Source organism: Artibeus jamaicensis, unplaced genomic scaffold, assembly GCF_021234435.1.
Source record: "Artibeus jamaicensis isolate MK-2021 breed Jamaican fruit bat unplaced genomic scaffold, CSHL_Jam_final scaffold_847, whole genome shotgun sequence".
In the NCBI taxonomy this organism is placed as follows: domain Eukaryota; kingdom Metazoa; phylum Chordata; class Mammalia; order Chiroptera; family Phyllostomidae; genus Artibeus; species Artibeus jamaicensis.
Window position 1 is genome coordinate 20252575 of NW_026522057.1, and position 27264 is coordinate 20279838.

The 27264-nt window shown below is 44.7% G+C and overlaps 1 protein-coding gene across 1 annotated transcript in view; it reads right to left on the reverse strand.

Moving 5' to 3' along the window:
- MICOS10 (mitochondrial contact site and cristae organizing system subunit 10) overlaps window positions 1–13381 on the reverse strand; it is a 33630-nt gene extending 20249 nt beyond the window's left edge. The window contains exon 1 of the mRNA XM_037140079.2: window positions 13230–13381. Within this exon, the coding sequence (XP_036995974.1) occupies window positions 13230–13293 (64 nt within the window). The 5' untranslated portion in view covers window positions 13294–13381. The remainder of the gene's footprint in view (window positions 1–13229) is intronic.
- Window positions 13382–27264: the final 13883 nt, after the last annotated feature.

Consider the following 27264-nt stretch of genomic DNA (forward strand, 5'->3'; position numbering starts at 1 on the left):
TTGTTTATCCCTTCACAGACTCAAAGCGTTTGAGATAAACAAAGTGTCTGGAGAGCTGGCAAGGTTAGGGCTGCTCACTCGGCTCTGTAACAGCGGCTGGGTGCAATTGTTGGGGATGAGAATGAAGGGTCCGGCTTCCGGTGAATCTCAACTGAGCAGCCCAGCTCACCTCTGCTTCCCAAAAAATCTACTTGCTTCGGCTAAAGATACAATCTGCACTTGAGTTTTTGCTTTTCAATAACAGGGAGGCAAAGAAAGCTATGATAGTTGCTAGTGTCAATCCACGGTTGTTGGCACCAGCTCAACACCAACAGGAGCCCCCAGTCTGGGGGTGCAGTGGAGCACGGCTGCACAGCTGCAGAGCGGCTCGGTGCGATTAACCACCTTGGGGCGGCCAGGCCAGGGCCCCTCCAGTGAGACGGCTCAGCTCTGCTCCTCGAGGGTCTGCTCCTCTCAGCTCCGGAGAGGCAGCTTCGCAGTTTGGCCTCGGCCCGGGAGAGGCAGTCTTAGGTGGAAGGGAAAGTGTGCTCTTTTTGATTTTTTAATGGTGTCTTTCAAAGAACAAAAATTTTATATTTTGGCCCTGGCTGGTATAGCTCAGTGGATTGAGCATGGGCCTGCGAACCAATTAACCCTGGTTGATTCCCAGTCAGGACATATGCCTGGGTTGTAGGCCAGTTCCCAGCAGGGGCCACACGAGAGGCAACCACACATTGATATTTCTCTCCCTCTCTCTCCTTCTCTCTTCCCCTCTCTCTAAAAATGAATAAATAAAATCTTTTTTAAAAAAGTAAACTCTATTTAACCAGAAAAGCATTTTTTAAAAATTTTATGTTTTGTTCAAATCCAGTATGTCCATTTTTCTTTGTGAATTTTTGCTTTTTGTGCCCTAAGAAATCTTTGCTGAACTCAAGCTCACAAGTATTTTTCTCCTGTTTTCATCTAGAGATTTGACAGTTTTAGCTTCTCCATTTAGGTCTGTGATCCTTTCAAGCTAATTTTTTTACATGTGATAATGAGGTTCATTGTTTTCTCTACATGGATATACAGTCATTCTAACACAATCTGCTGAAAAGACCCCTCTCCCCATTAACCAACTGGGCATCTTTGTCAAAAATAAGCTAACCACACATTTGGGGGTGTACGAGTATTTCTGGACATAGCTGATCCCCCGATCCATGCGCACATCCCTCCTCCAACACAGAGTCATATCTGCTGCAGCTCGACAGCAAGTCTTGAAACCAGATAATGTGATTCCTACAACTTGGTTTTCTTTTCAAAAACTGCTTTGGCTGCCCTGACCAGTGTGGCTCGGTTGACTGGGTGTCACTGGGCAAAGCAAAAGGTCACTAGTTTGATTCCTGGTCAAGGCACAGGCCCAGGTTGCAGGTTCGGTCCATAGATGGGGCACGTGGGAGAGGCAACCGATCGATGTTTCTCTCACCTCGATGCTTCTCCCTCTTTCTTTCTCCCTCCCTTTTTCCCTTTCCCTAAGTATAAATAAATAAAATCTTTATTAATAAGTACATAATTGCTTTGGCTATTATGGATTGTTTACTTTTTCATATAGATTTTAAAATAAGCTTCTCAATTTCTATAAATATCATTGAACATTATCTTTCTTGCTGGAAAAACAAAGATAAACTTCCTCACTGAGTTGCTGGAAGAGTAAAAAAGGGCAATATGTTAGTGTACCAAACACGATGGCAAATAACCAGCATGAAACTAGTATGAGCTTCGTCTCTTCCCCTCTCTTGGCCTTTAAAGAAATAGGATCCAACCCAGCAGTGCCCTAACATTTCACTAGTGGGTCAGTGGCCGTAGTAAAAATATTACCACACCAAATGACTTTTATAAGTAAATATTTGTATTTTTACTTGGATTCAATACTAAAATGCACTTGCCAGAGAAAGCAATTCAGCATATTTACTAATAAACTATTTCAGCCCACATTTTAGGAAAGCATAAAACCACAGCCAGACAAGAATTTAAATGTTTTTCAGTTCCATATAGCGCCTAATTACATTATTCTATAACACTAACAGAAAAGTCTCCTCTAGCAAGATCGCAATGTTCCATTATTCATGTACTGCTGCTGCCAATGGAAAAAGTATTTCTGCGCTTGTTTAGAAACTGCTTAGAAATATATACCCTGTTTAGAAATACATGTAACAAAACATGTCTGCTAATTCAACAATTAACATGTACTAATTTGAAACCCAAACCTATACACAAACAAAACCCTTTGAAGCATTTTAGTTTAGCCTAATTGATATCACTCCCTGAAATGGAGAGGAATCAGTTTGCAAACACAGGCCACCAAAAGGCAATTTTTGGTGAACCACCAATACTTTGCGGTAACCCACATTTATCAGATGAACTGATACTTAAAGAAAAACAATAATTTGCTTTCTTTTTCCATGACTTTATTCACAGCCTCTTTCAGTGTAGTATTTTTTAACATTAAAATGGCCGGGAACAATTCATTTAACTACACTCAATTGATTAATGGATGAACACACAAAACCTGGTGGCTAATTCTAAGGAGGGCTAGCTGCTACGTCATGTACTGTCCTACCTTTATTAAAATTCGAAATGCGTTTATTGGGAGGGTTCCCCACTCATCCTCATTTGGGGTGCTTTTAGTGCTGCTTCCTTCGGAAGGAGCAGCCTTCTGTCAGCCTGGGTGCCCCTCCTGCAGGCGACTAAGGACAGAGGCGCAGCCAGCTCACAAGGCCACCGTCTGTGCAGGACTACAGACGTGGCTGATTTTACAGTATCCTGGGCATTTCACGTCCGTGAGGCAGGAACTGGGGCTCTGCACCAAGTGCCTCCTGCGTTTCCTCTTCTTCTCTTCCGGAGGGGGACGAAGGAGAGCCTTAGTGAGAGGGACATTGTCGTGGGGAGGTCCTCACCACCGGAAAGGCCTGTCCTACTTTCTTAACAAGGAAGGAACAAGGCCGAATCCCCCCCCTTTTTTTTTTTATGGAGATGAGCATATAGCAAAGCAATAACTTCCATCCTGTTGACTGGGCTGCATATAACCAATGACCCATTCTCAAGACAAACCAGAAATTAACAAACCACAGAATGTTACTTGGGGTCCCCTCCTGCCTCTCTTATTGGTCAACTCCAACACCACTCCCCATTTACACAGGCGAGGCACCACTCTGCCCCTCCCACTCTGGGCCTGCATTTCAAGTTCTGTGAGTATTACCACTGTACTGTCACTATCACTTCAGTGTCCACTCCACTCCTGCCCTCACCTGGTTTCTGGTTCCCTCTAAGCTGACCATCTTTCGCATGATCTTGCAATAATATGCTAACCCACTTCTCTGTCTTCACTCTGACCCTTTCCAATCATTCTCCTCATGCTAATTCAGTGATTTTTCTGAAATCAGAATTCAGCCATGTCACTCTTCCACTTAACATTCAGTGTTTAGTCCCAGTGCTACGTAAAGAGCGGTCATACAACCCATCAATTCCATCCCGTTGCATACCCAAGAGGAATGAAAATGTATGTCCACACAAACGGTTGTACACTGGGTGACAGCAGCATAATTCCTAACAGCCAGAAACCGTGAACAGCGGAAATGCCCATGAGCTGACAGATGGATAAACAGAATGCGGGATTCCATACCACAGATCATTATTTGGTAACAGATGCCAATACTACCCAAAGCAATCTACAGATCCCTATCGGAATACCACGACATATTTTTTAAAGAAATCAAAAAACTCATTAAAAAATGTACATGAAATATCAAGGGATCCTCAAAAGTCAAAATAATCTTGAAAAATAAGAGCAAGTCTGGAAAACTCACCCTTCCTGATCTCAAAATTTGCCACAAGGCTACAGTAATCAAAACAGTGCACTGCTGGCATCAAGACATACAGACCAATGAACAGAGAGCCCGGAAACAACCCTTGTACATACAGACCAATGAACAGAGAGCCCGGAAACAAACCCTTGTACATACAGACCAATGAACAGAGAGCCCGGAAACAAACCCTGTACATACAGACCAATGAACAGAGAGCCCGGAAACAAACCCTGTACATACAGACCAATGAACAGAGAACCCTCGTGTATGATCAAATGATTTCTGACAGGGGTGCCAAGGCCATTCAATGAAGAAAGAATAGTCTTTTTAAATAAATGGTGCTACAAAAACCGGATATCTATATGCAAAAGAACAAAGTTGGACCCTCCCTTACCTGACACCAAATACAAAAATTAACTCATTATGGCTCAAAGATCTAAATATAAAACCTGAAACTATAAAGCTCTTAAATAAAACATAGAGCAAAAGCTTCCCTGCATTGGGTTTGGTAATGACTTTGTTAACACAACACTGTAAAATAATAGGAAACAAATATATATACGCATATACACACACATATAGGTCCTCTGTCCCCAGTTCCAAGCACAGAGCTCCTAAACCCCTTGGAATTTCCTGGGTGATAGGAGTGTCTCTCCTTGTGATGAAGCAACTCTCAGTGAGCTCCTGGAGAGCCTCAGATGGGGGTTGGTCACCACAAAGACCAAGCCAACCTTGGGATTTTCAGCCTCCCCTGCCCGTCCCGTCCCCATTCTCCAAAAACAGGAGAAGAGCTAGAAATTAATCAAGGACTGACTGTACCTTTGTGATGAAGCATCTATAAAAATCTCAAAATGTATGTAATTCTGAGAGCTTCCAGGTTGGTGACACACCCACGACTTGAAAGGTGACAGGCTCTAACCCCACAGAAACGGAAGGTCCTGCTCTTGGGACCTCTTCAGGGTCTTACCCTATGTGTCTAGCTCTTTGTTTGACCGTTTATTCACATTCTTTAATCTCCTTGGTAATAAACTGGTGCTCTAGTAAAGCAACTGCTTTCTTAAGTTTTATGAGGGGGTTGGGGTAAGACTCTGATTCACACAGCCAGCCAGTCAGAAGCAGAGGTCACAATCTACACTTGTGACTGCCACCTGAGGTGCGGCCAGACAGATGGGAAAGAGCCCTCAGCATGGGGACGGGACGGGCGGGGTGGTCCGTGCTAACTCCAGTTAGTGTCAGAACTGAACTGAACTACAGGACATCTAGCTGGAGTCAGAGAATCACCTAGAGTGGAAAACTCCCACATCAGATGTCAGAAGTCCTTGGGGGTATGTGAGTAAAAGAGAAACATGGAGGTTTTTCCTGCCCAGAGACCAAAGGCACAAGCAACGACAAAAAAATAGACAAACTAGACTCCATGAAAAGTTAAAAATTTTGTCCATCAAAAGACAATATCATAACACAACGAAGCCCAAACGCAACACCTGGGTGGGTGTGAGCAACACCATGCAATGCTGGCTGGCTGTCCATTTCAGCATGACTCAGTGACAATGAAGGCGCGGGGGGAGTACGTGTGTTGGAAATGAGGTAAATGGATGATGAACTGTTCCATAAAATTTAAAAATCAATCAATCTGTCAATGCATCAGTCTATCAATACCCACCAAGTTGTAGAACCTCCTTTGGCAGTTTGGAAAAAAAAATGTAATTCTCTCTTCTCTCTCTTCCTTACACACATTTACAAACCTCCTCCTCTCACACTGTGTGAGAGGCCACTGTCCCCCAGGGGCAGTGGGACCCCACCCGTGTCTGCCTTCCAGGTGCAAGTGCTGGGTAGTCAGGATGGCATCACACGGGCCCCAGATGTGCTTACCAGCAGCCACCGGACCAGATACACAAGCAGCCATGGCCACACCACCACTACCACCTCCCTGTGCATGAATTCATCCTCAACTGTTAGATCAATAAAGTCTCCTGCAGCTCAAAAAAAGACAATATCAACAGAGTAAAAAGGCATCCAACATACCAGAAAAATATTTGCAAACCATATATCCAGTAAGAAATTAATATCCAGAATATACACAGAACGAGTGCCTAAAACACAACAACAAAGATACTGAAAAGACATTTCTCCAAGGAAGATAAACAAATGGCCAATACACGCATGAAAAGATGTTCGACACCCTTAATCATTAGGGAAATGAAAATCAAAACTACAATAAAATACTACCTTACACCCACTACGATAGCTACTATCAAGAAAAGAAAGAGAGGAAGGGAGGGAAAAGAGGAAGGGAGGGAAAAGAGGGAGGGAGGGAAAAGAGGAAGGGAGGGAAAAGAGGGAGGGAGGGAAAAGAGGAAGGGAGGGAGGGTAATGACGTGAAGAAATTGAGACTCTTGTGCACTGCTGGTAGGAATGAGAAATGGTACAGCTGCCATGGAAAACAGTATGGCAGGTCCTCAAAATACCAAAAGTGGAACGAATATATGATCCAAGAATTCCATTTCTGGGTATGCACCCATGATCATAACACCACTACTCACAATTGCTAAAATGTGGAAGCAACCCAAGTGTCCATCAACAAGTGAACACACACATACACGAATATTAGTCAGCCTTAAAAAGGAATGAAATTCTGACATATGCTACAACATACATGAAACTCGAAGGCATAATGAGAAGAGAGGTAAGCTAGTCTGAAAAAGACAAATCCTGCCCAATTCTACTCACGTGAGGTCCCTAGAACAGTCACACTCATGGAGACAGAGAGTGGGGGGTGGTTGCCAGGGGCTGGGGGAGCTGGGAGCGGGGAGTCATTATCACATGGGGACAGAGTTTCAGCTTAAAAAGGAGAAAAGAAGTCATGGAGATGGGTGATAGTAACAACTGCACAGCATTATGAATACGTTTGATACTGCCGCCCATTGTGCGCTTAAACATGGTTATGGTGATCGATTACGTATATTTTATCACAATACGAAATTGGGAAAATATAGGATTGAATGATATAATGCATGTAACACGCTGGGCCATGGTACGTGCTCAAAAAATGGCAGCCATTACCATCGTTCCCCGCAGGACTCAAAGTCTTTCCCCTGAGACGTTGCCTGGACAGTTTCTGGGGCCTGGAATGCAGTCCTCCACCTGGCCCACCCACTGAACGCCTACATCTTGTCCCAAGATGAAACTCCAATATCACCACCTCCTTTTCACACTCCTCACAGAGATAAGCCCCTTGCCCTGGCTGGTGTGGCTCAGTGGATCGAGCTCGGGCCTGTGAACCAAAGGATCACGGTTTGATTCCCAGTCAGGGCACATGCCTGGGCTGCGGGCCAGTTCCCAGCAGGGGACACATGAGAGGCAACCATACGTTGATATTTCTCTCCCTCTCTCCTTCCCTTCCCCTCTAAAGATAAATAAATAAAATCTTAAAAAAAAGAGAGAGATAAGCCCTTCGAGGGAAGGGCCAGTGCCTATTCATCTGTGCAACCCCCATACCCCGGGCTTGTCACAATCCCTGGTACTGTGTTGGGAAGAATACACATTAATGATTACATGTCATTGTTACACACACACACACAGTTTTGGCCTGTCCAGAAAATACCCATCCATGCAATACAAAAAATAGAGACATTTATTGAAGCAGATACAAAACACAAGAAACACTGTACAAAGGGCAATGACACCTTAGTCCCCTTCAAAGTTACGACCTTGAGGAAATCTGGTTCACTGGGAGCAGCCTGAATCAAGTCATTAGCAACTGCTACTGAGTAGCATTCCTTCTACTCTGGTGACAGAAGCCATGGAGCAAATTTTTCCACAATACGTTTCTTCCCAAGATCCTACATCAAAATCTCAGACACAGTAGATTTTGAAATCCCCAGATTAGTTTCTAGTTCTTGCATTGTCGATCACTGATCTTTGTTTTGTTATTGCAGTCTGTTCATGTTCAACCTTCTCAGGTGTTCTGCTTGTTGCAGTTCTTCCAGAACATGGATCACTTTCAACAGATTCTCAACCATCTTTGAAGCACATGTGCCTCACTTTTATTTCCGCTGCACTCATTGCATCATCCCCAAAAGCCTCTGAACCATCCTTGATGCAGATTCATTGCTCTACTTGCTCAGCCACTTTTAATGTGATGGCCACACAGTGCACATGCTCAGTCAACAGTGTCTACCACCCTCACTGACTAGTACAGTGAAGTCGTCACTGTTCACACATGCACATTCCAGTCCAGTCTCCCTGGCTGCCAGGTTACATCAGTGTTGTGCAAACTGTTCTCATTACATTAACAATGGCTGGACACTTTCCTGGACAGACTACGTGTGTGTGCATGTGCGTGTGTGTGCAGTTAAGTTTCCATATTACTCACAACGGCCAAGATTAGAGCAAATGTGTTAACTTATGATAGCTAATGCAGCTAACATTTATCAAGAACAGCTAATGTCCTAACTGCTCTACAGGGATTATTTCATTTCCTTACTTACAACAACCCTCTGAGGCAGGTACTATTATTTTATAGATGAGGGGAAAGGGCACAGAGAGGTGCTTATTGGAAGTGCATTTATTTCTAATGGGAAAAGATGGGTAAAAGAAAAGCAAAGGCACACGAATGCTACCACCATGGTCCACTGAACGAAATACATTCTAGGGGCTGCTTACAAATGCCCATGGCCTGCATTTTTCCTTGTCACAAAGAAAACAAAAAACACTGTAGTGCTTAATATACCAGTCTTGCAAAAACAGCCTTTTTCAGACAAGTATCAACAGCCTTGGCCCACCCCTCCCCCAACCACTTCAGATTCCCTGACCAACACACAGATTAGTAACACCAGATATCCCTTATTCTGGTCTCACAGTGGGAGTGAAACACAGGGAAGAGGGACACCACCAATTTCATAGCTTTTCAAGTCACATTAGGGATTCCCAGGACCTCCATATGAACCCAGGAAGTACTGGAACCAGGTTTTCCTCAAAGTCTCCTGCAAATCTGCAGCCCTGAAGCTCTGGCTTTTGTCACACACACATTACCTTGGTCACGAGATACAGCCTCCAGTGCTGGCCTTTAGCACTTAGGAGGGAGTCGCAACAGGACCCCGAGGCAGTGTCGGTGCTTGGGTGACCCACGTGTGCAGGGCTCAGATGCTCAAGCCACAGGGAGGCACCTCCATAGGCCTCGTATCTATGGCTTTCTCATCTGCAATCTGATTTTCCCTGGAAACAGAATATACAGACCCTCCCATCCAGTCTATACTGGCAAGAGCCTAATCTTCCCATTTTCATTAACAAGAATGTGTGAGGTATATGGGTGCATACAAGACAAATCACTCAGCACTACAAGGACAATAAACGGCACAGGCCCTGAAGTGAATGAGGAAAGAAAACCAGAGCATCCAATAAATCTGATAACAAACTTAAAAATAAATCCGTAAAATTATCAAAAGCCATTAATGACGCATTCACATAAAACTACCGAACATGACATTTATGAAATGTAATATTCTTCATCCCTTGTTCATTTCCTGCAGTAAGGCGCTGGCACTAGCATTTAAAGCATCACTCTCTACTTGTTTGAAAATAAAAGTGCTCTCTGATTTACGTTTCTTGGTTGATGACTTCCAAACGTTTCTAATACTCCTTTAACATTAAGACTTACTGACAGTAATTTACATCCCCAGGTGAAATAAAAAGTTGATAAAAGTCCCCAGAGCATAAGGACACATGATCAAACATGTGAATTAAGCAAGTGACCAAAGGGTCACCAGTTTGATTCCCAGTCAGGGCACATGCCTGGGTTGCAGACCAGGTACCTAGAATGGGGCACATGACAGGCAACCACACATTAATGTTTCTCTCCCTCTCTTTCTTCCTCCCTTCCCCTCTAAAAGTAAATAAAATATATTTTTTAAAAAGGAAATGCAGCCTAAGGTACCTGTGTAACATCTAGGTCAAACATGAATAATTAAAAGTCCCCCCCCCCCCAGCAAGCAAGTGGGGCAAAAACAAAAAGGCTTTAGCCAAACAGAGATGTGCTCACAAAGGGAGCTGTCCACTCACCATGGCTGCCCCTCGGCGTTGGTCAGGGCGGAGAGTGTAGAAGTACCAAGAGGGAACTGACACCTGCACTGGCCCCTTCTTTCCCTGCCTGACTCTTCTAAACCCCTCTGTCTTCTGACAGGCTGCCACTCCGAGTCCATTCCCATCCTGAAGCGCTAGAAAAGCGCGCCTCCCAAGAGGTTTAAAGAGTTCTCGCCGCCTAAAAGGAGCAGGAGCTAGCACCCTCACCACTCCACCCCCACAGCCTCAAGGACCCTCCGACTAAATAAAGCCTCCCAAAGTTAGACTCCATGCCTCGCCCCTCTTATGCCCCGTCTCTAAGACCATCACTAAAAGGACAACCACCTCAAAATCTGAACTCAGCTCCCCCTTTCAACTTCTCAGATATCACTCTCAAATTCAACTACGTAAGCTTGAGAAAAGCAACCAAAATCGTGACCTTGTTTTCTCCCTATAGTCTCTCTCCTGTTAAATATAACCAGTTACTAAGTCTTATATGTTACTTGGTGTAAGTGAGATACACATACCCCACTCCTGTTTTACTTCCAAATTCTGATCAATGACATTACCATGTACCCAAGTTCTAACCTTGCAATCATTTAATTCTTAGAGAGAAAGGAAGGGAGTGAGACAGAGAGAGAGAAAGAGAACCATGGACTTGTTGTTCTACCCACCTATGCATTCATTGGTTGCCTCTTGTTGTGTGCCCTGATGGGGCATTGAACCCGCAACCCTGGTGTATTGGGTCAGCGCTCTAACCAACTGAGCTGCCCAGCCGGGGCCAGGAGTCATCTTTATAAGGAATGAAGACAAGGTAAAGTTAACCAGTTAGAGAGAAAATAAGAAAAAATAGCAGCTATTGAGTTCCTACTCCGTCCTTGACACTGTGCTGGTCTAGGAAGTAGGTTATACTGTTTTCATTTTATAAATGGGGAAAAAGTTTGGAGTTTCTCAAATATTTCTTTCTGGCCTAGCAGTTCAGACTTTTATCGCTTCACATTTACAGTACTGCTTGCCTCCTCTACTCCAAATCTGTTCTGTATAAAACACTGCCAGAACAGTATGAATATTCCATTCTATCACACCGATTCCCTGGTGAGGGCAGTGAAATGCCTTCTGCTTCTCTATTTGCCCATGGACTGGCCCAGAGCTCAACAAGTATTTGTCGTTTAAAACCATCCCATGATTCCCCATTGGCCTATGTGTAATGAGACCTGGAAGCATCAAGTAGTAGCTTTAATCTAAAGCACAGGCCTTGAATCTACAGAATGCATGTAAAAAAGCCTTGAAGTCAAAGTGGAGTCTCTCCGAGACGTGTCACAGTTCTGACTTCACCTGAACCAACCTTCCCTGAGGAACAGGGGTTCCGAAATGACAATGCCTAGGTTCTAACCAGCTCCTCCGCTTCCGGCCACTTGACCTTTCCGGGCTTCAGTCTCCTCCTCCTTGTACGTTCCATTAGGCTTCTGCTCAGGTTCTCCTGCCCTTCCTGACCATCCACAGCCGAGTCCTTCTCCAAAGGTCAGTTAACCGGCCCATTCCCCATGCAAACCCTTACTAGACCACCTTAGCCCATCAATCCACTTATGTGATTTATTATAGTGCTATAGTAAAAAGAGTCGGAATCATTTTCATTTTTATCTGTAGTCAGACATCACCTCGCTTCATCTATTTTTACCTGTGTATGCCACACCCCCAACCACTGTCCCACTCACAAAAGCCGGCACTGCACACTGCCTCACGAGATTGTCACTGGCAAAACAATACTACTATCAGCAATCACTACCACCATTTACTACATGCACATTGCCAGGCACTCTGCCAAGTATCTTACGTATTTTTCTGACCTTCATTCTTCATAATCCTCTTAGGTAAATCTGTCTCTTTGTCCACATTTAAGGAAGCGACTTTACTCAAAGCTACAAGACTACTGGGTGTGGAGATGACTCCTGAGAGTGGATGATTTCAAACTCAGCTCTATCTACCACCCATTCTTAACTACTACGTCATACTGGGTGGTAACTACTTTGGTCATTTCATATCTAGGTGTTAAATCTTCTCTCTAAAACGTAAGCTATTAACAAAAATTGGGTATTTCTTTGGTCAGTTGCAAAATAATCCATTCTTAGTGAGTCATACTCAAGCCTTTACATAAAACTAATTCATGTTATCTTCACAAGTCCAGGAGATAGTAATCATTTTTACTGCCCATTTACAAATGACGAAGCAGGCATGGAGAAGTTAAATAACTTGCCCTAAATCACACAGCTGGTAAGTAGTGAATTCAAGGGTGAAGTGGTATTGAATATCTGAGATACATTACTTCATTGATTCTCTCTTCTCAACGACTTTTACTAAGCAGCCTTCCAGGGGTTGGGGATACAGCAGTGAATAAACCAAAAACATCACTGCTGTCAAGGAGCTTACAATCTTATTTCTTTTCCTATATTTCATTCAAGGACAATCCTAGTAAGTACCCTAAGATTTCCACACACATCAAATTTGGTTAATAAAAATGAGTATGGAAGAAGGAGCATGGGACCTGGGATAAACCCAGAAAGCCTGGGATAAATACCCATTAATGGGTAATACCCAATGGCAAATACCCTTGCCATTGATTAGACCCCGAGCAAATCCCCTCATCGGCCTCTCAATTTCATGACCCGCAATGGGGTAATGAATGAAATTGCGCACCCAGCACAGTGTCTGGCACTTAACGTTCGCTCCGTAAAGGAATTCCCTCTTGGTAATGCGTGTCGCCCCTGAGCACGTGTGAAAAGGCTACAGTTACATTAAGGACTACAAAGTGACCAATGTCTTACTTTCCAGGGCACTTCTCATTCCAGCTCACCGTCACTGAGTCTCTCCGGTTTCAGGCCGGATAAATCAGGTTACAACTCGGGAATGACAGCAACTCACGTTAGGGCCTGGCGGTGTTATAAAGTGCTCCCGATGACCTCCTTTAGAAGGCACTTTAGTTTCAGCTGGGGTGGGACCTGGCCTCCTGACCAGGCTCCACTCCCGGTGCCGGAGATGTGGCCCCAGGGAGAATTTCGAGCCTCTGGCACGCGGTTGTGCCACCTGCCAACCCAACCCCTCCTCCCCACCTCCTCCGGGCGCAACTCCACTACTTCCACTCGGCGCAGCCCTGGCTCCTCCGGCCCGTGCCCCCCACCGCCCGAGTGACCTCCAGCCCGGGCTCGGGCACCCGGCCCTGGCCTGAGGGACTGGAACAGGCCGGGCAGCCTGACCTCTCGCGGAGCTTCCCTTCCGCCCTCCAGATCAGCGAAGCCCTGAGCTGGCTCATCGGCTCCGGGCGGGGGCTGCCAGGGACGAGGAGCCTCTTACCTATCTTGACGACCGTATCCGCCAAGCACCGGTCCCACTTCCTGCCGAGCTCTGAATCCGACATGTTTCTCGCCCTAAACTACAGCTTTGCTTACTACCCGGCCCCGCGCTCCGACTCCAGGGAAGACTCGCGAGAGCTGGCCGCCGTTCCCGGACCCAGAAGACCGGCGTCGGCCGCCAGATATCGCGAGATGATTTGACTGCTTCCGTTCGTCACAGTTTTTTTGAGTTGGTCGTCAAGGTGACGGGTTGCTGAGAGGCCCGAGGTGACCCTGACCTTGGAGCCGCGCCTACCTGAGGGTTTCGAGGCTATCAGGTTTCCTAGGTGGCAGCCAGAGCCCTGTCTGGAAGGCCCTTCCTCCGCACCAGCTCCCGACGTCGGCTCTGGAAATTCCTAAGGCAAGTGAGGGCACGGCGCTTGATTTATTCATTCATTTTCGTCCTCACCTTGACTTTTTCTACTCCCTCATTCACTCGTTTATTGCAGTGAAACTCCCACCTGCGCCACTTACATAGAAACTGCTCTGGCTAAAGGTCCCCTATTGCCAATCACGTGGAGGCTTTTTGGACCTCTGTACAGCAGTGGACACGACTGCTCCCTCCTTCCTGAACCTCCTTGTCTCTGCCTTCTCTTCGCTCGTTTTTGAAAGAGCAGTGAAAGAACCCATACTTTTACTGCTGTATCCCCAAGCCCAAGAACATTACACCAGTCTCTCCTAGTCCTCCTCTCACTCTTCTTTAGGTGTCCTTCCAGGGCTGCTTCTTCTCTGCCAGATGCTGGAAGAGTGTTTCACAGGGAACCTTCCATCGATGCTCTGTTCACTCTACAAACTGTCCAAGAACTTGCACAACAGCCATATTCTACACACCAAACATCTACCCCACGCTTTGCATTCTTAATTCAGCCTCCTTGCTGGTGTCATCGATTTTGGTCTTCCTTCCTCCATCCTATCAATAAATACCAATTTGACTATACTATTCCTTTGATTAGAAGCTGTCAGTGACTGTCATTTATCTACTACAAGTAGCCACCCTTCAATTCAACAAGTTCATTCCAGGAGACCTGCGTTAAGAGACCTTAGAGCCCCCCTTCACCATCCCATTGTCACAGGAGCTTGCCTACCCCTACAATTCACTCCATTTATTGAAATATCTCTTTATGGAAGTTTGTATTTGCCAGGAAAAGTATTGTGGAAGCTCATCAAGAGCCTTGAGGTGCCCCCTTTACACCTGCACACTCCCAGTTCAGAGCACAGTGCCTTGGGCAGTAAGATCGTCTATGAGAGATTTGTTGAACTGAATCAAATTCATTCACCTGTGTATGTTTTCATCTAGCTGTCCTTGGCAACTTTAACAGCAGAACTGCTGTTCCAGTCCTTGTTATGTCAGAGCCCGTACTTTCATGGAAGGCTTCTTCCGTGACCACCCTTCTAGCTCTCATCTGAACTGTAATACGTATCGATTGTATTGTAACTGTTTGTGTGTCTCCTGGATGTGGCTGTGAGCTCCTGGAGAATGGGGGCTGTACCATTCCTGTATCCCCCGTGACTAGCAGAGAGCCTGGTATATATTGGATTTTCGATAAACGCTTTCTGAATGAATGTAAGAATGAATGGGCCCTGACCAGTGTGGCTCAGTTGGTTGGGCGTTGACCCACAAAGCTAAAGGTTGTAGGCAAGATTCCCAGTCAGGGCACATGCCTGGACTGTGGGTTTGGTCCCCAGTCGAGGCTCGTACAAAAAGCAAAAATGATCGATGTTTCTCTCTCGCATCAATGTTTTTCACCTTATCTTTCTCCCTCCCTTCCCCTCTCTCTAACAGTAAATAAATAAAATCTCAAAAAAGGAATAAATGGCTATATATGAATAAATTATTGACTGAATGAAGAAAAGAGACTTTGTTCTGGAAGAACTTTATAGGGTAGCATTTATGTTGAAATAGAAAAGGAAAATTAACTTCACTGAATACCTATGATGTGTCTACAAGTAGCACCAGGCATCTCATATAATTTCATTTATCCTCCCAGCAGGTTGGCATTAGTGTATTCTCACAGATTTGGACACTGAGTATAAGAAAAAATAATGTGGAAGATGCATTGGGTAGATTTAGAAGCTGACAGAGGCATTTTTATTGGATTCAAGAGAGCTGTAAAATTCTGTGGAAGGCAGAGAGCAATTACAAAAGCAATCAGAGGCAGATGGTAAAGTATGAATTCTGGAGCCAGGCTGTCTGGGTTCAGATCCCAGCTTTACCATTTCCTAGCTTTTTATCTATCATTGTCTTTCAACATTCCTTTCCTAATGCGATGTTTTGTTCACTGCTGTATCCCCAAACCCAAGAACATTACCCGAAAACATAGTATTTGCTTGATAAACATATGTTGGTTGAATGAATAAAATAAATGAAATCTGGAGTTTTGATAGTTCTTGGAGAGCAAAGCCCAATATAAATGAGAAAAACATTTTTTAAAAGACCAGCAATACACGCATTATAAACTTTGTTACATTCAAAATATTTAAAAGTAGATTTCTCAGTGCTGGAGGAGGGAGTTACAAGCATGAAAATGGGGAAAGCTTCAAAGAACTGTGCTGTTCGACTGGAATTCAATGTATCAGTGTGAACTCATGGCATTTGGTATAATAGAGATAGAAATAAAAATATGCGTATATGTGTGTATTCCCTGTGCCTGTTTGCTGAGGGGCCCTACTAACAATGGCCCACCAGAAGCAATATGGAAGCCTAGATCTTGGCTTCTAAATACCATCCTCTACTAAAAAAATCCAGGGCTCCTTGGAAAACACTGAGACGCCATGGCTGTACCAGAGAAAATATGAGATGACTCTGGAATGGAACAGTTTCTTGTGTCACAAAGTAAGGAAGTATTTAAAGGCTGTCATGGCAAAATGTTTCAATAACTACAATCTGCTGAAAGTAGGGCTTAGTTCCCAGTTGGGACTCTGTCTACATAAGTCATTATTAGTGTCACTAAGACTTCTCTCAATTGTATGGGACAAGTTTCACAAAGATAGAAGTTTGCATTTCAAATGGGTTAAGACAGTCTTGCAGTAAAGCAATTTCACAACGATAGAAGCCAGCATCTTTTTACATTGGATAGAAAAAAATGAAAAAGCAAAAACTGTCACTTAAGTACACTAGACTTGAGCTCCAGCAGGTTCATCAGCTCGACACAAGCTCTTTGTTTCGTTTACCAGGTTGTAAATCCAGCTTCATTTAACAACACGGATGAGAATATTTTATAGCACAGCACCTGCACAGAGGTCTTTTTTATTTCAGTGGGTTTTTTTCATTTGTTTCCCTTCTATTAAAAACTAACTCCTTTCTTAAAGGGAGATTCACATTTTTTTTTGTTTCATTATCTTCTTTCTTCAAGTGGGGTCTTATAGTTTTGTCCCGTCAGCAATGTATTCAAACAGCTACTAAGTAGTTTCTTTGTTTGGTTCCAAAGTCCAGAAGCTAAAATACAGAAAAGTGCTAGAACATAAAAACAGCATAACAAATAAATTGTTGTAAATTGAACGTTACCAGCACCCCAGAAGCCCACTCCCAAGTGTGTTCTTTGCTGGATCACAGCCCCTTCCTCCCTGCTAGCATAACTGCTGTCCTGCCTTTCGCGTTACTCATTTTCTTGCTTTTATTTATTTTGTTTGTTTGTTTCTAGAGAGGTGAATGGAAAGAGAAAGAGTGGAAGAGAAACATCAATGTGTGGTTGCCTTTTGTGTGCCCCCTACTGGGGACCTGGCCTGTAACCTGGGCATGTGCCCTGACTGGAAATCAAACTGGTGACCCTTTGGTTCACAGCCTGCGGTCAACCCACTGAGCTACACCAGTCAGGGCAAGGCTCCTAATTCTTGTAAATGCATCCTTATGAGTATTGACATGCATTTTTGTAGGATTGTAGGACATAGAACTAAAGGGAGCAGTAGAACATGCTTATCTTCAGCTCTTTGGATATTGCCAGCTTTATCCCAAAGTGATCATACCAGTTTACATTTTCACCAGCAGTGAATGAACATTCCTGTTATTTCATTCCCTTGCCAACAGCTGGTTTTTAATTGCACTCGAAAGTTGTTGCCAATCTGGTAGGTGTACAGTGGCATCCCATTGGGGTAATTCTTGTTCTTTCCAATTATTAAACTCCTCAATCATATGTCCTGAATATATAACATAATGGGAGCGTGGGGTTCAAATGTAATGGAAGGGGCTCTGGCCGGGTAGCTCAGTTGGTTAGAGCGCTGTCCTGACATTGCATGGTTATGCATTCAATTCCTGCTTACGGAACATGCAAGAATCAGCCGATGGCTGCGTGAATGGTGGCACAATAAATCAATGTTCTCTCTCTCTCTCAAATCAATAAAAAAATTTAAACACTGAAAAAAATTGAGTCAAAAAATGTTAAAGATCTTATTTATTTTTTTAATTAATTTCATTAAATTTAATTTTATAATTAAATTAAATTTTAGAGAGAAAGGAAGGGAAGGAGAGAGGGAGAGAAACATGGATGTGTAGTTGCCTCTAGTGTGCCCCCTACTGGGGGCCTAGCCCACCGCCCTGGCATGTGTCCTGACTGGGAATGGAACTGGTGACCCCTTGATTGGCAGGCTGGCCCACAATCCACTGAGCCACACCAGCCAGGGCTAAGTTAAACAATTTAATGAAAAGGTCCATGTCAAGAGGAGATGATAGAGACACTTCACAAACTTAATGCTTTGTGACCTTGAAGCAGATATACTGGGTTGAACAGTGTTCCCCACCCAATTCATGTCCCTCCTGGACTCTCCAAATGTGATCTTATTTGGCAATAGGGTCATTGCAGATGTAATCAGTTAAGATTAGATCATTCTGGAATAAGAGGAGCCCTAAGTCCAAAATGACCAATATTCTTACGAGAAGAGGAGAAGAATACAGAGACAGGTACAGAAGGAAAATGGCTGGGTGACAGTGGAGGCAGAGACTGGGGCTATGTGCCCGCAGGCCAATGATTAGTCCCCAGAAGGGGGGCATGGGTCACCAAGCGTGTCACCAAGCGCTTCTGAGTCACCAAGAAGAAACTAACCATGCTTGTTAAGGTAGAAGATAATATGGGCTGTAAAAGAATTCACAAAGAGAAGAAAGTGTAGAGAGTAGTTTTTATTCACTCTCCAAGAAAAGAGAGGCTCAGTGTAGACAGATACACCAGTCTTGAGGGGTGGGGGCTTTGAGCCTTTATTGGATTAAAAGAAGGTTGGGTGGGGGGTCGCTGCTGTGTGGCCCCTGGGCTGTGTTGGGGCGCCGTAACAAGAGGCAGCAGTTTGTTCTGATGTTCTCTTCCGCCTATGGCCATAGGGAGCGGCTAGTTCTGGTCTTGCTTTGCAGCGATTGCCAGTCCTGGGGGCAGGCTCCGAAGAGTGAAACGGCCGTCATGTCTAACAAGGTCGTCAGTTTGCTGGGCACATGGTGCCATGATAGCAAGTGGGGCTGAATTTGTTGTTTCAAGAGGGGTGGTAAAAGCTGATGGTGTAGAACCTTGGAGGCCACGACAAAGACTTTGGTTTTACTCTGACTGGGATAGGAAGACATTAGGAGTTATCAAGAGGAGCAATGGTACCACTTCACTTGTGTTTAACAAAGACCACTCTGACCATTGTATCAAGAACAGTGTTGGGGCAAGGAGCAGAGAGCCAGGCAGGAAGACTCTTCCACCATCTAAGGATGATGGAAGAGGAGGCAATGAGAAGAGGTTGGCTTCTGGGTGTTTCCTGAAGGTAGAACTTATGGGATTTGCTGACGGACAAGATGTGGGGTTTGGGGGGTGGAAAGGAGGAGTTAAGGATGGGTCTAAGATGTTTGGGGTGAGCGAGTGGAAAGATGGGAGTTTACAGTAAGACGGGAAAAGGAAGCTTGTATGCAGAAACAGAATTTGGAATTCCATGTCAGCACGGTTAAGTTTGGAGCCGCCCGGTAGACCCAGTTTGTGCGCTACCCCCTATTTCCCCAACCCCCTGCTTACTCAGAGAGGCCACTGCAACTAATGGCCTCCTGCTAAGACCACAGGCTGTCTCAGTCTTCCCTAGGGAGAGGGCCAGGCTCCAGCTAACCTCCATCAGGCAAAAGCTCCAGGCACAAAATCCAAGTGGCCAGACACAGAGGCTGTGCTTCCTCCCAACACTTCTGAGACCAGATCACGTCCTAACCCAGAGCTGGGGGAGCTGACATCCCCAAGGAGCACAAAAACCCAGACTACAACCCAGAGATTCAGGGGTAAACATTTATCGTTGAGAGACAAGAGACGAAAAGGAGTCAACCAATGAATTCTATCTCCTTCCCAAGAGGTAACACTGTAGCTCCGTAGTCCCCTTCCTTGCCCCCCCCTCCCCCTCTGGAGATGTTCTCGTGTTACCTGGACACTGGCTGTGTTCTTGTGAATCTGGGGCTAGCTTGATAATGTACCTCTTGTGTTTGTTTCCCTCTGCCCTCCCTTTCTGCCCTGGGATTGCACTTCTTCAATAGAGCATGCCCACGTAGGAGCTTTGCCTCAGGCTCTTATTTCTAAGGAACCCAGGTTTAGCCAAGGTTCAAGTGGAAATGCAGAGTAAGCAGGGGAAAGGCCGGTACTGGAGATAAAAATGGGGAATTCAATGCATATATGTGCTTTTCTAAGATCTCCTATGGGATGAGCATGGCCAGAGGAGAAAGTTAGAACAAGGACTGAGCCTTGTGACCCTCTCACATGTAGAGGCTGGGGATGAATCAGCAAAGGAGAATGAGAAGGAATGACCATGTGTGGGAAGAAAACCAAAAAAAAAAAAGGCTTCCTGGATGCCAAATGAAGAAAATGTTTCGAGAAAGAGAACACGATGAACCAGGTCAAGTGAAGAAGGAGAATCGGCCGTTGGATTTAACATCAAGAAGGTTTTTTCAGTTGCACTGACCAGAACAGTTTCCTTGGAGGGGTCAGAGCCCAAGTCCGAAGACAATAGGGTTGAGAGAGACTAGGAGGGGAAAGACTGGAGACAGTGAGTGTACACAGTCTTTTCAAGGAGTGTTTCTACAATGAGAGACACAGAAAAGGAGCCATAGCTTGAAAAGGGGAGGAGTCGATAGCAGGTTTGTAGGTAAGAGGCCTTACTCACGTCTGTGCGTGGATGGGAAGGATTCAGTAGAGAGGGCAGCCTCGATGAGGCCAGCGGGAGAAGAGGTGGTGGCTGCAGCCTGGAAGGTCCCAGCAGGAACCCACAGGGTATCAGTTCCAGGGTCCGGGAGTAGGCGGTTCATTTCTGAGCAGAGGGAGAATGCTAGACATCTGGAATTTCCTCTCCATGGATGCCTGGGTCTCTAGGGCCTAACTTTTAAACTTGAACATTTACTTTTTGATGTGGTTAGAATCCCTGAGCCCACAATGTGTTCCCAAGAGCATTTAATTAAATGGGAATCTGGTGTGCATCTGTGACTAATTAATGTTGATCAAAAACAATTAAATATTAAATGTCAGTGCTGTTACCTGGTTCCTTACTAATAATTGCAAAGGGCTGACTGTAATTATCAAGTCCTGTCCTCCACAGGAACCAAGTTCACATTCAAATAATGAAAAAGGAAAACTGAGCTAATGAAAGAGCAGATTTTGTACATTTTAAAAAAGTACTTGAAGCAGCGAAATGCTAAACATCAGGGCAAGGGTATTGCTTTGCATGCCCTTCCTCAGTGCACAGGTTCCGAAGGGCCCTCTCTCCAACAGAAATAATGGCAGCTCCCTTAGCAATGCAGTAAACATTCCTAACAGTTCTCCTTTAGGTAAAATGTCTTCATATGCTGATAATATTATATACAGTATGTTATGTGATAAATGTAAAATGATGCAATGCATTCAACAAGAGTTGGTGAGGACTTGATTTGGCCAGTCCTGTGCTAAGCTCTGGGGATAAAGAAATGCGTAAGGTGAACCCCCTGTTGTCTTTAAGGTGTGGCCTGGTGTCCCTCAGAGGGTGCTCTAAAGCCCACCACTTACCTGGGGTGCTTTTCCCCTCCTCTCTCCAGTTCATCTAGTATGATCAGGGGTTGCTGTTTTCTCCTGGTTTAATGACTAATACTTCGGTTTGCATTTCTTGTTTTGGCACGATTTTTGAAGGTGGGGGGACAGCAACATCTTTATTCTGCCATCTTGAAACTGGCAGGCCACCACAACCCTTGTGGTTCTGGTGAGGGGTGGGGCGCATCCCGCAGGTCCAGCAGATGGGCTGCCTCATACCCGTGGGAGCGGTGTGGGAGATCGAAGGACGAAGACCAAAGCCATGGCTTGGATCGGTGTAGTTGTTGAGAGCCAGAAGAGTGAGTCAAGCCCAGAGGACCATCCAGCAAAGAAATGGGTGGAGGATAGGAACCACAGTATGAAGCCAAAACAAAGAGAGTCGAGGACCAAGAAATTTACGAGTAAGGAGTAGCAGGATGGAAAAACCAGGAGGTGGTCTGGAAGGATTCCCAAGACAAACTGAGGATGCTTTGGGTGACTTTAACTCTCATCCCTGCAGCAACTTCAATATCCTGCCAGGTCATTTAACGGGATCATGGTAGATGGACAGTTTGGCACTATCTTCTTCAGTGCCCATCTGAAAAGTTAAGACCAAGCTCTCTGCATGCCAGTCTGAGAACTGAGCTGTTGTAAACTGTAAAGCACTTGTTGGATGCTCTTGGGAATTTGATACTTCCGATTCTTAATCTGCAAAGAAGAGACAAGTATAGTTCCCTCAACCTACTGTACTTTGCAGATGTGTGGGGAGGCTGTGTGGACCAAGCAGAATTTCAGCCCGACTTTCCCCTTCGGCTGTGCAGGATGCTCATAAAGGGGACCGTTTACCCTGAGAGCTCAGACGCTTCTGTCTTCAGCTTTAAGTTGAATGCAGGAGAGGGATGCAAGGAGGAAGAGGGGCAGGGAGCTCATAGTTCTTCTTAGCACGTATTGGGCGCAAGGCACTTTCCGTGTGTTGGTTCTTTTGTTCTTCTACTAGCCATCTGGGTTGCCCCCTCCTACCCACTTTTCCAGATAAGGAAACCAACCTCCCATAAGTGGAGGGTATGGCATTGCAATGCAGGTCTCTCTGTCTCCAAAACTTGATCCTTCCAGGGTAGCACAGTGCCAACCCCTGCTCCTCCCTCCCCGCTCTATCTCAGTGAGAGGAACACTGCAAGACAGGAGGAGGTGACCAACCACAAGAGAGCCACTCTCTTCCCAAAGGAAGAAGAAAGCTGACTCTTGGCTGAACTTCCCTCTGAAATGTTATGTGATTTTTTTGAACCATGAATATTTGAACCAAAAAATTTGACTTGGATTTTTAATATGGCTAAACAGAAAATATCCTCTCATTCATCGAGTAAATAAATATATGTGGAACACCTGGTTTCTAGAAGGTACTGTGCTAGAACATAGGAGAATTTGGCAATGTATAAAGTTACTTTCACAGTTAAGTTTCATTTGAGCTAAAAAATGTTCGATTTTGAGTTTGAAATTGATCACTGGCATTCACAAGAGAGGTCAGGGCTGTATTTGCAAGTTGAGCAAGTCACTCACCTAGAGGTATTGAAATCTTGGTAATGGATGAATTTCTCAAAAAAGATGAGATTACAAGAAATAAAAATAAAGACAAGGATAAAGCCTTAAATTACACCAATTGTTTAGAGCTACAAGTTAAAGTTAAGCCATCAAAGCCCTGGGGGTGAAAGAGGAGGAATAGACAAAGAAAGAAAATGCAGACAAGAATAAAAAGTTTAGAAAGGGCACACACACAGAGCTTCTAGAAGAAGTGGTCCAAAATGTCTAGTTCTGCATGGAGAACAAGGCGAACAAGGATTTTTTAAAAGCCATGGAGTGCCCTGACTGGTGTAGCTCAGTGGATTGAGTGTAGGTCTGTGAACCAAAGGATTGCAGGTTCGATTCCCATTCAGGGCACATGCCTGGGTTGCAGGCCAGGTTCCCCAGTAGGGGGTGCTCAAGAGGCAACCGCACATTGATGTTTCTCTCCCTCTTTCTCCTTCTCTTTATCTCTCTCTAAAAATAAATAAATAAAAATTATAACAAAAATAAAAAGCGATGGAGTAAGAATATTGGTAGGTGGATGATGCTCTGCAGATGTGGCATCTTAAGACTGTGGCGAGGGCAGAAACCAGAAAGCTGAGAGTTCAAGACAAGTAGGGAAAGCTGGTCAATAATACAGAGGAAAAGGGGGGAAAATGGGTGCCTGCACAATATCCATATTCCAAGTGGGCGCCAGAAGGATTAAAAACCTAAAGATGAAATGTAAAACTATATTCAAAGGAAGGACATAATGTGAAAGAATATCTTTGGTGTCTAAGGACTAGAGACAAATTCTGAGGAAGGGAAATCTATTAATTTGGTTACATCATAATTAAGGAATTCTGTTTAACAAATGACACTGAGAGACACCAGACGAATGACAGAAGACATCTGCAATATCTAAAACTGACGAGCGGCTAATCTATAAAATATCTGTGGATTGCCCGCACATCAACATGAAAAAGACAGATTCTCTGTAGAGGGTGCTCTGGTGTTCTCCCAGATCCCCCGATTCAGGATGAGGCACTTACTCGTCTAGGCCAGCCAAGGAGTGGTGCCCTGCCCAGGATCAAGTCCCCTCCCTACAGGCATCTTGCAGCCAATGACTGGTCCCCAGGTGGGGAGTATAAAGGCCTAACCTCCTTACTTCAAGGCAGGGCAAGTTTGAAAGTCCATTTCAGCTCCAGAGCTCCCCTAGGGTTCTGTGTGAAATGAATCTGCCTCCATTCTTTCTCTGCCCAATTCTACTTCACTCACTCGTTCAAAGGGGTTGATACATCAACCCCTGAAAGCATCCCCGCCAACCCCCTCAACTTCTTACATGCCAATTTCAGACTCGGCATCTGTTTCACAGAGAACCAATCCAACCTAAGTCCGCTGATACTGGAAGTAGTCTTAGGAAGCAAACTAAAAATGGGATTTTAGAGCTGGACCGCCTGCCGATCACCTGGCATTGAAGACCCTGTCAATGGTGGTTTGTAGAGTACCAGAAGCCTCTGGCATACAATTACGGTGCAACTGTTAAATTTTCACTGGTGGTGGACCAAAGTGGGATATTAGAGGAAGAGAGTAACCTGATGGGTTGATACATCACGTGTTTGGGAGTTTTAAAGACTTTGGAATCACCTGGCTACTGCTAGAGGTTACGGATGCACTGGAGAAAGAAAAGGCTGAGGGTGATTAATCAGCTATAGAGGGCGAATTCACCAATGTGGTCCCGACAAAAAACAGACAGACCCTGGAAGATTATGCCAGTCGCAGCTGCTATTTTTGATGAGGGATGTTTGCTAGAGCAGATTAGCACAACCCCAGATACATGGTGTGGGGGTCACTGATCTGGCAAATGTATTCTTTTCCATCCCCACCAAAAAGGGCCAGAAGCAGTTCACATTCCCAGGGGGCAGACAAGAGTATGTATTCACAGTCTTGTCCCAGGACTGTGTCAACTCTCCTGCCATTTGTCTGAAGGGACCTGGACCCCAGAATCATCTCATGAATAAGTCAATCTTTGCCCTGTAATATTTAATGAGAGAGTGAAAGAGAAGGTAACAGAGAAATCACAAAACAATCTACACAGGGATTACTTGTAATAGTCAAAATTCTCAACTGTGAGGGAAAGAAACCCAATTCAAATGAGCTTAAACAAAAAATCCCAGGTTTGAATCTCATTGGTCAGGCTTGGGTCGTGTGTCTATCCCTGAACCAATCACTATTGCTAGGGACATGAAATACTCTTGATTGGCTACGCTTAGTCAAGAGCTCAGTCCTGCAATGAGGGGTGAGGTAGGGTAAAGATCAGCCCACTAGACCCAAAAGCAAGAAGGAGAATGTTCCCTAAAGGACCACTAAGGATGACTAAGGAATTGATGCTGGTCAGGTAAAATAAGCAGATGTCCCCTGGAAGGCTCAAGTAGAGTGGGCATCTGCCTTGGGGAGTCAAAGAAAGCATCATGGAGGAAGTGGACATTCGATTCAGGACCCAAAGAGCAAGTAGGAGTTTGTAGACCAATGTCCCAGGCAGAGGGATGAGCATGTACAAACGCATAGAACCACAAGTGAGCATTGTGTGTCTAAAGAAGGAAGAAGAGCTTGGTGGTGGGGAGTGGGGTTGGGAGAGCTGCTGGCGGCCCAGCATAGAGAGGCTCATCTAGGGAAAGAGTATAGACCTGTGTCCAATATATTGATATAAGGTTATTATTGTCACATATTCATTTGATTCTCTCTAGATCAGTAAAGGGGACTTTGTAAGAGGCAGAATATCTAATGTTTAGAATGTCAGTTGCTGTGGACAGGGATTTTTGACTCTTGCTCACTAATGTATCCATGTGCCTAAAACACTGTCTGGTGTGTGCTAAGAGCTCAATAGGTACTTGGATTTGGGTAATAAATGTCCATATTTAACCTTAATAATTTTTTTAAATATTTTATTTGGTTATCTTTAGAGGGGAAGGGAAGGAGAGAGGGAGAGGAACATCAATGTATGGATTCCTTCATGCATCCCTGCTGGGAACTGGCCTGCAGGGAACCAGCCTGCAACCCAGGCATGTGCCCTGACTGGGAATCGAACCGCAATTGCCTGGTTCGCAGGCCCGCGCTCAATCCACTGAGCTACACAAGCCAGAGCTAACCTTAATAATTTGATTATATTAGATATTCCACAGAACCATCAGGTAAAAAAACAAATGGAATCGAGAAAGCTCAATAAAAACAAGAGTAGCCCTAGCTGGATAGCCTAGTTGGTTAGAGTGTCATCCTGATACAGCAAGGTTGCGGGTTCAATCCCTTGTCAGGGCACATACAAGACTCACCCAATGAATGCATAAATAAGTGAAACAACAAATCCATGTTTCTCTCTCTCCCTCTCTCAGATCAAAAACAATTAAAAATATAGATAAAAGAGTAAGTATTACAGAAATTGAAGGGACTGAAAAGATGTAAATCAATCAATAATATTAATAAATGTGAACACTTATTGAGCATGTATCTATTAGAGATTGCTTATACTAGTCAATAAGTGTATAAATATCTTTGACAACCACCCTTGACTGATCTAGAGACAACCAGATTCGTATTTGACAGAGGTCTGGTGTGTTGCCCAAGATCACGTAGCTAGTAAGAAGGTATGTTGGCAGTCAAATCCAATCTATTTCTCTCTGGAGCCAAAGCTCTTAATAAAAACAAATCCTTATAAAGCAAGTACCGTCTACATTCCAGGCGCTGTGCTAAGCATCCTATACTTGCTACCCCACAAGGCATCTGTACTGGTGGCATTATTACCATCGTTGTGCCTGTAATATATACACAGAAGTGAAGGCCCAGAGGGAGGTTAAGTAGTTCACCTACAGTCACATGTAAATAGGCAACACAGGCTGGGGAGCCCAGGTGGACCAGCTGCAGTCTCAGGACCCAACTCAAACAGCCCTGTCACTTACCCCTCCACTGCCCACTGCCTGGTCTTCGCCACCAGGACCTCTCGACTGGGAGCTGCAGTAGTCCCCGCTCTGCTCTCCCTGCTTCTTCCTGGCCCCTCTGCTGTCTGTTCTCAACATAACAGTCAGAGTGGCCCTTCTCTGCGTAAGGACTCCTCCCTTTCTCTGCTGCACATACCCTGGCCTCCGTGCTGTTCCTGGATCCTGCTGGGCAACCTCCCAGCTTAGGGCTTTTGCACTGACTTGACTATTCCTTCTGACAGTAATAATCTTCCCTTAAACATCAGCACTGCTGGTTCTCACATCTCTAAGTCTTCACACAAATGTCACCTTCTCCAGGAGACCTATCTTGATTACTTTACTTAAACATACAACTGTGTCTCCAGCCTTCCCAATACACTTGGCCTACTGTAATGTTTCTTTTTTCCTTAGTGTGTAAAACCTACCATGTCACATAACTTACTTATTTACTGTGTTTATATTCTGTCTTCAAACTTCCTTCACCCACCCCCACCTAGAAAATAAGCTGCATAAAGAAAGGAAT